General features: G+C 39.2%; 1 protein-coding gene across 1 annotated transcript; it reads right to left on the bottom strand.

Annotated features, from left to right (window-relative positions):
* Window positions 1-10,166: 10,166 nt before the first annotated feature.
* On the bottom strand, window positions 10,167-11,108 carry LOC150065890 (olfactory receptor 1J4-like). Its single transcript, XM_090330578.1, has one exon. It carries the CDS (start codon window positions 11,106-11,108, stop codon window positions 10,167-10,169), a length of 942 nt encoding a protein of 313 aa, XP_090186704.1.
* Between the last annotated feature and the right edge of the window lie 1,130 nt (window positions 11,109-12,238).

Below are 12,238 nucleotides of genomic sequence, written 5' to 3'. Positions count from 1 at the left end.
GTTCTTGTTTCTGTGGGAAGTGGGGAAAATTGGGACTGCAAATAAACATGGTCCTTTTACATCTGAAGATTTTTATTTATTTATTTATTTATTTATTTATTTATTTATTTATTTATTTTGCCAGTCCTGGGCTTGAGCTCAGGGCCTGAGCACTGTCCTTGGACTTTCTCAAGGCTAGAGCTCTACCACTTGAGCCTCAGCACCAATTCCAGCTTTTTCCTAGGTATGTGGTACTGAGGAATCAAACCTGGGTCTTCGTGCATGCTAGGCAAGCACTCTACCACTGGGCCAAACTCCTGGCCCTTTTTTAAAATTTTAGATACTACACTTCTGTTCATTTCTCATACTTATGAATGCATGAATAATAAATGTGTACCGTGCCATCTCCAGTGATACATCAAATCTTTGTATGAAGAAACATCTTTCCAAAAAAATAAATACTGACTAGCTCTCTACTCAGTATGAATCTATTTAACGACAGCCCTGGCTCAATCACACTCTTATATCTGAGTATATCAGCATATTATATAGCAATAATATGCTGATATAATAATGAAAAGGGCTGTCTCTATATAGAAGACATTAACATCTTTATATTGAGAAAAATTCAAGTACCAATAATTTTCTCTGATTATAATGAAACATGAGCAGCAGGAAAGAGTTGCTAGTTGTTTATTTTGATTTTTGGAAAATTACTTAATATAATTTATTTCTTACAATAAAAACTTACTCCTTTTGACCAGATATGGAAAGAAAATAATGCATATGTGAAAACAAAACAAGTAAAATACGTAGAAGAGAGTTGATGTGATGTAAACATGTCCAGGTTGGAACCGAATTATTAAGACTGTCACAGGTTTCAGTGAACTTGGCTATATCCTGAGTTCTGAAACATTCAAAATTGCTTGCAACCTAAAGCACTCAAGCCAGGTTTCCAAACAAACATTCATACTAGCACCAGGCACTTATCTGTGTTTTACCTGCATTTTCTAATGAAAGTCTCACCATAATAATAACAAATACATCTCATTTTACCGATTTTAACAATGAAAAAACAAAATCAGAGTGAGTGAGAGAGTACCAATATTTTTTTTAAAAAATGTCCATAGCTAGGAAGATTTGTGGTCTTTATAAGATATCTATGACCAATGGTGATCAGAAAGAAAGAACAGCAAGTGTACGATGCAGTTCCCCGGAGTCATACAAACAAAACTTGCAAATAACGCATAAGAGTTTGTTTTTGGTTTTTATTTGTTTCTGTCTATTGTGGGACTTGAACTCTGGGCCTGGGCACTGTCTCTGAACTCTTCTGCTCAAGGCTAGCACTCTACCACTTTGAGCCACAGCACCACTTCAAGTTTTCTGGTGGTTAATTGGAGATAAGAGTCTCATGGACTTTCATGCCCAGGCTGGCTTTGAACTGCGATCCTCAGATCTCAGCCTCTCGAGTAGCAAGGGTTACAGGCGTGAGCCACCAGCAACTAGCTAAGATGTAGGTTTAATACACAATACACAGATACCTTGCACAATCACCCACAGACATTGGTACAGACTGAACACAAGTAGTCATGGGGGGATCATATATCAGAAGTATAAACTCATATTCTAAATACAAACTACCTAAACAAAAAATACTAGAAAATAAAAAGATTAAGTCCAACACATTATACATATACAAAAACTTCCAAAAACATACCGGTTCTAAACACATACCTCTTTACAATGAAGCAACAATTAGCACAAATCGAACACACAGACAACCTCATTGTAGAATAAGGTTTCTGGCCTTCACTGGCCAACATAGGGAAAAGTCATCAGCAAAGCACTCAAGACTCTTTTAACTCATTGGCACCAGCACAGAAACTTCCCTACAAATAATACAAGCCGAAAACTCACCCAGAAACTCACAATCACCCACTCTCTTTGTACAGTCACACACAAATATTACTCCTAGACAAAATTAAGATCACACACACACACACACACACACACACACACACACACACTCGGGCAAATGAGAAAATAAAGAAATTTTCTATTTTGGTTTGCTAACTATGTCTGTCTTCCTTGGACTCTGCAATCTCATCTACTTAGCAATGATGTCTATATGTAGATGATAGTGATAGAGTCAGAAGACAAGAGTATGGCAACGTACACACACACATGTACACGTAAATGCCCTACTCTTGTCTAGTATGAGCCCACTTGTATGTTTTTGGTGTGGCAAGGAAAAGGTTGGGAATCCATTATGCTTAATACACACATATGTACACATAAAATTTCATACATGAAGACACAGACAACCCACTTAAATAAAAAGCAGATTAAGCAACCTCACATAAGCAGAGAACTACCACACAGAGCAAGTATGGAATGAATGCAGAATGTCTATGTCGGCCCCTATACACAGAGACACACCTGTCCTTCTAAGTTCCCAGCCCACTCTGGTTCTTGGTCAGTCCAGGCTCCTGCCAATTCAGTTCTGAGTTCTCAGCTTCTGTACAGGACACCAGAAACAACAGGCCAGCGTTTACAGTACAAAGGCCTATTTATTGACAGGTCTCTCCTTCAGAGAGACACCATAGAGATGACTTGGGAAAAGTCCCTAAGCTCCTGGTTAAGAAAGAACCAAAGCATAATAATTGCTTCAAATTCCTACTAGACCTTAGGGAGGAGCCTGTACAGAAGGAACTCAAGAGGGACTGCATTGCTCACCTGAGGGCCATCGAAGTGTGTGTCCTGCATTCTAGGGGTTCTGCTAGTGAGATTTCTGTCACTAACACTAAATACTTGAGATAATCAACTTATAAGAGGAAAGATTAGCTTTGGTTCCCAGTATTGATGCGAGGCCATATGTCATTGCAGGAGGGCATAGAAGAGCAACAGCCACTTGAGTCATCATCAGGAAACAAAAGGGAAAACATCCCTGTGTGTCCATCAAGGGCGTGTCCCCAGTGACCTAATGACCTAAAGTTAGGTCCCACCCATTAGAGGTCCCATCACCTGCCAATAATATACTAGGATCCAAGACTTTAACATGTAGACCACTGTTGGATTTTACTATCCAAACTGTAGCAGAAACCTTGGGGTCCTTCTTTGCTTGTTCATATTTCTAGATGAGAACCAAAGTTATCCTTCACTCCTGACATAGCTTATTGCCTATGCCAGCCTCTCCGATCAGTGTTTCATAATGCAAGTACAGATATTTTGATTTATGTAAACTTCTGCACAACTTATACTTGTTACCATGAGTGTGAAACTCCAGCTTTAACTGTACTCTTCTGAAAGAAAAACTACAGAGTATCTTTTCCAGGAGTAAGAAAATAGAGCATTTTGGATTAGAACGTAGAACTGAGTTTGAGCTATACTGGTCAGTAAGGCTTTACTCTAGGCAAGCAAAGTACCCTCTTCACCCTTGTTTCTTCAGCTGTAAAATTTAGGTAATATTTACCTTGTCAACATGAGGCTATACACCCTAGCCAAGATATATATTCTGAATATGCCATAAGTACATAATACACATCACCTTTTCCTATCATGATCCTTGTAAATGCCAAAGTGATGAACTGTACTTTTTGTTTTAAAAATAAGCATATATTTAAGAAATCTAAAGTATTTTGTGACTTGTGGCTTTCAAATTTTCAAGAACCCCTTAAAAGATTTATTCCTACCTAATATAACCATACTTCTTATAAAATTCAACAGCGACATTTTACCCTTGTTCTTCCTAATATTACCCTTCTTGAGCAAGCTTTTCCTTAATCATGAAGATTAATCTCTATTTCTATCCTTCCTCAAATATACTGGCGTATAAGTAGTAACTGAAGCATGTTAGATGAATCATAATGTCATTATTGTGGTTCACTCTCTATGATAGCTTTTGCAACTAAGATTCTTCTTTCTGGGTGAGAATGAGGCTGCATCCATTACTTTGAGCACTGATGCTCAACTAGACTGATGCAGTCTAGTTAAAAGAAAATACAAGTCAGCCACTGCACAGTTTTAAATAAATTGTGAGAAATCCCTAAGCAAAGACAAAGATAATTAAAATCACTATCCAAAAAGGTGAGATTAAGTATATGAACCTCAGAATAAAAACACATATTTTATGAAAAGGCAGGAAGGATTTAAACATCAAAGAAGAAAATCTTTCAAATGACTTTTTTTTGTTTAATTTTTGTTTTTTGCCAGTCCTGGGCCTTGAACCCAGGGTCTGGGCACTATCCTTGGGCTTTCCCAAGGCTAGTGCTCTTCCACTTGAGATACAGCATTACTTCCAGCTCTTTCTGTGTATGTGATACCAAGGAATGGAACCCAGGACTTTGTGCATGCTATGGCAAGCACTCTACCTCTAGGCCACGCTCCTGACCCCATGAAAAGTTTTTGAAAATATCAAAAATAACCAATGAAACTAAAGAGATGTATAATCAACTGAGATTCAAAGAGGATACAAATCAAAACTAACAGAACTCAAAGAAAATTAGACAGCTGAATGAATGAAAGACACAAATGTAGACTGTGCAGAAGAATTCAATGAAAACACAGAAATCAGGGAAGATGGTGGAGGTTCAGGTTGACCCTATCCGAGCTCTCGCCAAGATCCCAGATTTAGTATTCTAGTGAAGAGTTTGCCATTGAAGAGTCACACCAAGTAAGCTGTAATGGCACAGAGATCTCATCCAGAGAGGAAGAAGTCAGGCAGCTTGCTTAAGAAGACAGCTTTGAGCCCACATTAGCGACAACAGCTGCAGTGACAGCTGTAGAGCAGCTGCACCAAGACCAAGGAGCCAGAGCCTTAGCGCTCAGCACTTCACTTACCTGCAGCACAGATCAGGCAACTAGGAGTGGAAATCTCCATCCTGCAGACTACAGACAGAGGGGCAGACACCAGATGGTTCAAAAAAAAACAAGGGAAAGCGTGAGTACTCCACAAAAGACATTCTCACTCCTTCTTACAGACCAGCACTGGGAAAGTATCCCCTCCCACACCAGGTGAAAACAGCGCCTTCTTGGCTACTGGTAAAGACCTTGCCAGATCAACTAGCAGATGACTGGAGCCTGAGAAGTGGTGTCTGCAGCACCGTTTTTCACAGTGGCAAAGGAATCTGACCAGTGTCCACCGAGCTTGGGGATCAGTCCCCTGTCCTGAAGGGACAAGACAGCTTTCTTTCCTCTCTCAGTAAACAAAGCCAGAGGCAGCCTTACCCCTTGGTTACTCCCAACTGAGCTGGCAAAAACAATACTGGCTCCAGGCTGGATCAGAGAGTTTCTGAAGCTCACCAGTGATTCCAGATAGGATACAACTCCACCCACATTCAAGCTACAGAACACAGCCAACTTTCTCCTTCAGGACACATAAAGCACATCGCCCCACCAGGAAATTAGCCTGAGAGAACAGTCACAAAGACCCCCAAGTCTGTAAGGCAGAACTTTTTCTGCCACTCAAGCAAACTAATTGGAAAAACCAACTAAGCCAACGGAAAATTGATCATCGCAAGGAAATCAGAGGCTCCATCAAGAGACTGGATCCTGAATACACGGGAGACACAAAGAAAGGATCCTAAAGGCAGCCAGGGAGAAAGGATCAATCACCTATAAAGGCAAACCAATCAGAATAACCCCAGATTTCCCAGCAGAGACCATGCAAGCAAGAAGTGACTGGAAGCATATATGTCATGCCCTTAAGTCAAATAACTACCAACCAAGAATACAAGGGAAAACCTATTGGAATAACAACAAATTTCTCATCAAAAAGTCTAAACATTCCATATCATACTGTAAAAATAGCCATCATCAAGAACACAAAACACAACAGTTGCTGATACAGATCTGGAAGAAAAAGAACCCTATGACTCTTGGTGTTGGTAGAAATGCAAACTTCTTCAATCACTCTTGAAAACAGTGTGGAGATTCTGAACATGTGATCCGACAATACGACTATTGGGCATTTATCCAAAAGACTACAAATCAGGATACAATAAAGCCACCTGCTTTGGGTTCATTTTTAAACAATGCTACATAGATCAAACATATGTAACAGATTATCAGAAGTTTCACAAGACACATACTTCTATTTTGAAGACTAATAAAAGCATTGATGAATGTGTATGGATCATTAATAAGAAGAAATCAGAAAGGGATTTGAATATAAGGAAATAAAATATGACCAAACAGAATTTATAACATACAGCAAAGAGAATACAAAAAGCAAAGTTTACAACTGTGAGTGTCTACATTTTCTTTAATAGCCACAAAAAAAGAGTCAGATGCTCATCTTAAGCTCTATAAAAATAAAAAGCCAAACTCAAAATTAGCAAACAAAAAATAAATTATAAATATCACAGAAGAAATGAATAAAACAGAGAGTAAAAAAGTACAAAGACTCAATGAACCAAAACTTAGTTCTTTAAACCAAATAATTAAGGTTGATAAATACCTAGCTAATAAAAAGGTGGGTGAAATGTGTAGCTATATGAGAAGTTTACAGAAACTGATACTGAAAATTAGGCCTACCCTATTTTCCATTTCTTACACTGGTTTAGAAAATTTGGGAATGACACTCACAGACCTGTATTTCTCTGTTGTCCTTTAAAAAAAACATTATATTAGCAAATACTAGTTGTACAAGAGATTGCATTATGACATGTCCATGTATGTATCTTCACCATGAAGATACTATATCAGGCCCTCCACTGCTCTCATCTTAAAACAATTTCAACAAGTTTCATTATCCTGCTTATAGTTGTATATAAAGTACTTTTGAACCATTTTTACCTTCCTTCATCCTCCCTGTTCTCACTCTCTCCCTTCCCACTAGTGCCCACCTCCCACCAACAAAACCTATCCCACAGTTTTGGCATTCATTATTGAAGGTGTATTCATTGATCAAAGTGACTTCACCGTGGTATTTTATGCATTTGTATACTGTACTTTAATAAAAAATTAACCTCTTTTATAACAGTCTCCCCTTTCCCCACCCTTATTATTCAACTGTTTTCAGTTTCATTAACAACTTCATATATGGATATAATATTTTAATATTATTCACATTAATAGTAGTAGTGATAGTATAAGAAAAAAAACATTATGGAGATTCCTCAAAAAACTAAAAGCACAACTAATTAGTGATTCAGCCATACTACTCTTAGGCATCTATCTAAACAAATATAAGTCAGTAAACAATAGAGATATTTGCACATTGGTTTTATTGCAACACAATTCATGATAGTAAAATTATGAAACACCCCAGGGGACCTACAACTGATAAATGGATTAAGAAAATGTAGTGTACATATATACCTAGTATTGTTAAGCCTTGAAGAATAATGAAACCTTGCCCCTTACAAGTAAATAAATGGAACTAACAGTTATAGAGGCTTTGTTTTTTTAACAGAGGAACAGACTTAAGACCACTAAGGCAAAATGTTTCCAATATATCTGAGAAAACAATCAGACACACTTTATTGCTTACAAACACATTTAAAACACAAGGTAGACATCCGTAGAAGAGGGAGGGAAAACAGAGACTGAAAGAAAAGAAACATGGTCAAAATTCTTTATATACATGTGTGAAAAGGGAATGATGAAGTTTGCTGTGATTAGTTTGGAAAGGGGAATGTGGGCCAAAGTAAAGTGATGAAAGTGTTTCATCATAAATATGCATACATGATCGTGTACAACTAACTGATGCTGATAAATGAATAGATAGATAGATAGATAGATAGATAGATAGATAGATAGATAGATAGACAGATAGATAGATAGATACATACTAATCAAAAGAAACAGTACTGGCTGCAAATTGTTATCCTAACTACTCAAGAGGCAAAATCTAGAGGATCACAGTTATAAGCCAGACCAAGCAGAGCCCATGAGATTCCATCTCTGATATAACACCAGTCAAGCAAGCAACCTGAAGAATTTGAAGACCCTGTTTTCAAACCCTGGAATTGATCCAAAAACGTAGAAAAGAGTAAGCAATTCCAGCTTCATTATTAAAAAAAAAAAAACTCGGAGCAACATGTGCTTCCATAATGTTGGAAAACATAGACAAAAAGACAAAGAAACTAAAAGACCAAATAACTATAACTATAAATTATCATTACATTTCATAATCCTCATATCTTTTCTGTGTGTATGTTTGGGTTCTGTGTGTGTGTGTGTGTGTGTGTGTGTGTGTGTGTGTGTGTATTCGCACGCACATGCCAGGACTCAAACTCAGAGCCTGGGAACTATTCCTAAGCTTCTTTTTGCTCAAAGGTAGTGCTCTACCACTTGAGCCAAAGAGCCACTTCTGGCCTTTCCTGAGTAGTTTATCAGAGATGAGAGTCACGAGAGTCTTCTGCTCCAGCCTCCTTTTGAACCTCAGATCTCAGCCTCCTGAGTAGCTAGGATTATAATCATAAGCCACTGGCAACTGGCTCGTATCTTTTCTTCATCCAAAACAGTATCTCATTCTATAAGCCTTCATACTAAGCCCAAGTATAAGATTCTAGACATGAATTTTATTCTAAATAAGGACAATTATCTTAACATAATTAAGAATTTTTAATCTTTCTGATTCAAAGCTTAATAAGAAGTTAAAACTTACACAAAACACAGCATTACTCTCTCTAGTCTTAGTCCAAAAAGTACTTCTCTTCTTAAAAAAGAAAGAAGGACCGGATATTTCTGATCTAATATTTCTAATCTTCCTCATGATCATAATTTCTAATCTAATATCTTATCCAATATTTAATTCTAATCTATTTTGATACATTTCTAATATCTCTCTTCAGCAAGAGGAGGTTTAAGGCTTTGGATACCTTAATAAGATATTCAAATATCTTCAGGCAAACAAAGCAATGCATCTATAAATATTGTTCTTAAGGGGGTTTTGGGTTTTTTTGGTTTCTGGTTTTTTCTGCTAGTCCTGGGACTTGAACTCAGGGCCTGAGCACTGTCCTTGGGCTTTTTCCTCAAGGTTAGAGCTCTGCCACCTGAGCCACAGCACCACTTCTGGCTTTTTCTATATATGTAGTACTGAGGAATCGAACCCAGGTCTTCATGCATGCTAGGCAAGCACTCTATCACTAGACCAAACTCCCAGCCCCAAATAAATATTGTTCTTATACCTGACAAAAACTAAGGTAATGGCAAAGAGAAGAGCATAGAGATCATCCTGAGGTACCTAGGAACCTTCAGGTTTTGAGGTTCGTGAGATCTGGGAAATGGGAAATGACAGTTCAATTGAGAGGTTCAAAAAAAGGGAAGGCCCACTGAAAGCAAGGGAAGTCTGGAACATGCCAGCAACAAAGGCAGTCATCATCAAGTAACTTTTGCTGCACAATAACCCAAAAACCATTTTTCATGATGATTCTATAGACTGGCAGTTGGACTGAGGGTTGCACTGTACTCGTTCATATCTCTTTAACCTCTTACTGGAGTGGCCCCCTGGACTCTGGCTAGATGTCAACCAGAGCATCTTCATTCCCTCTTGTCTTTGGTCAGCCTATTGAGCACGGTAAACACACAGTATACATGGGCTTAGAGTTCTCACAATATCAATTCCACCAAATCTAGTGATCAAAACAAGTCACAATAAGAGTTGAGAATGGATGGTTAGTGGTTTGAGGCCAGCCCAGGAGAATCTTTCTTAACCTATGGCTGGATGCAATAGGTGGTGTCCAACTGTCATCCTAAGGTGAGGAATGGGAGGCTGTGACAGTGAGGGTAGATCACAGTTCTAGAACAGACTGAGCTTTTGAAAAGTCCGTGAGATTCCATCTCAGTGGAGGGAAGCTGGATAGAGTAGCATGTGACTGCTATCCTTGTAATGATGAGAAGCCTACAACTGGCAAATCATGTTCTTGGTACACCCCTGGCAGGATGTAAGACCTGATCTCAAAACAAAAACAACGGCAACAACAAAATACTGAGAGAAAAGAAAAAAGAAAAAAGAGCTGGAGACAATCTTCACCTGGCTAGCAAGTGTTCAAGTCTGAGTACTTGGGGAGTAGGAGAGATCTGTCCAGATTCAAGAGAAAGAAAAATAAATTCCACCATGGAAATTAAAGAATGCCAAGTATGTGATCATTTTTACAATCCACACTAGTCACTGCGCAACTTTACAAGCAAATCTCTCTGGAAGCACCATTGGGAGATTTATGACTATGAGTACAACACTCTCACTCCACAAATATCACCGCTTTTCTACAAAGTACCTTCACAGCCAACTGCATGTCTTTGTTCCTCAGACTATAAATAAAAGGGTTCAACATGGGTGTCACTACCACATACATCACTGAAGCAATTACATCCTTGACTGTGGAATTGCCTGAGGAAGGAAAGAAATAAATGATTGCAAGAGTCCCATAGTACAAAAACACCAAGAAGAGGTGAGAACCACAGGTGGAGAAAACCTTGCCAATCTTCTTGGTGGAAGGGACCTTTAGCACGGTCGCCCCAATGCATACATAAGATCCCAAAATGGCACTCAGTGGCAGAATCGTGAGCACTCCCCCCTCAGTGAAGATTACTAACTCATTGAGGGAAGTGTCCGAGCAGGTCAGCCTTAGGAGCTCATTGAGATCACAGAAGAAGTGAGGGATGGTGTGGCTGGCACAGAAAGACAAACAAGACAGAAGGAGGGTGTGCAAGAGGGCATGCACACCAGAGAAGAGCCAGGAACAAGCCACCAGTAAGACACACAGCTCCTTCCTCATGATCACGGTGTAGTGGAGTGGGTGGCAAATGGCAACGTACCTGTCATAGGCCATCACCCCAAGCAGGAAATTGTCAACGCACACAAAAAGTAAGAAAAAATACATCTGAGAAATGCACCCTTCATAGGAGATGGATAAACTCTGAGTGTGCATATTTCTGAGCATTTTCGGAATGGTGACAGATGATAAGGAGACATCAGAAAATGCCAAGTGGCTGAGGAAGAAGTACATGGGGGTGTGGAGGCGGGAGTCCAGCCTGATGAGCAGAATGATGAGCAGGTTCCCCAGCACGGTGGTCAGGTACATGGCCAGGAACAAGGAGAAGAACATGCTCTGTTGCTCTGTCTGGATGGGGAGTCCCAGGAGGAGAAATTCCAACACACTGCTTCTGTTCTCTCTCCTCATGTTCCTATTCTTACTGCTAGGGGTGAAGTAGGAAATCAAAAGGATTGATAAATTGTAATTGTCTCCACCAGATCCACATCGTAGGTATATGCTTTTCTCTGGAGGACTACGTATTTTTTTCTAGCTGAATCTACAACTGTTTTCATTCTAGGCACAAAGAGCCCAATATTTCTAGTTTAAACAAGATTTCCTTCACAGGAGGCTATAAATTTATTCACTTGTCCAACCATGGGGTAGGCATTGGTAAAATTCCCAAGTCTTTTTTCCCTTTTGAGACCACATTCTTACAAGCACATTATGAAGAACTGAACAAGAGCTGTGATTTATAAAAAGCTTGAAAATTCCTAAACAGCCTTGGCAAACCTACACTGTGCATGCCTAAGTTCCCTCTTCTGTAAAGGAATGAATATTATTACCCAGTTATGGAAATAGTAAGCATTCCTTGAGTGTTTGCAAAGCAGACATTCCAGTAAGTTATTTCAGTACCAGGTGTGGACACAAAGGCATGAAGCCCCATGCTGAAATAGTGGATCCTGACCTTCCATATCAGACTTCTAAGTGTGTGTGCAATACTTCCACTGTCAGTTAAATTGGTCTTAGTGGTCACATACAGAAGCCCTTGGAAAGGAATCCGGGCAGACACTATCAGTCTAAGGCACAGGTTCCTGGTAGTAGAATCTCTTCAAAGGGCAGAGAGAAGCTTGGGCAAGCAAGGTCATCTTGATCAGTGGGAAGGACCAGGAGGGAGGGAGGGAGGGACTTAAATGGCATTTCCTGATCCAAACTTGTTGCAACTCAAACACCTCTGGAAGAAACTATAGAACAAATAAATACCTATTTTTGCTAGCTGGATAAGTAAAAAGATAGCCTTGATTCAAGCCACTAAGAGAAAAATAAACCTGCACACATAATTAACAATAAAAAAGGTCCAGGTTCCAGTGGCACAAGATAGGAAGCAGGCGAAGCATGGCTCCAGGCCACTCTGTACAAGAAGTTTGGGAAATACTTTAATGATCCACAGATGGGAACAGCAGCACATATCTGCCCCCCTAAATTATGTTGAATTAGCAGTATCGAAGTTTCAGGCCAGCTCAGGCAGTAAAGCTATCTCAATCAAAAGAAGCTGAAAT

The sequence above is a fragment of the Megascapheus bottae genome, chromosome 3 (genome assembly GCF_031878675.1).
Source record: "Megascapheus bottae isolate mThoBot1 chromosome 3, mThoBot2.hap1, whole genome shotgun sequence".
Lineage (NCBI taxonomy): Eukaryota > Metazoa > Chordata > Mammalia > Rodentia > Geomyidae > Megascapheus > Megascapheus bottae.
Note: the sequence above shows the minus strand (reverse complement) of the source record. Positions and strands in the feature narration are given on the sequence as shown.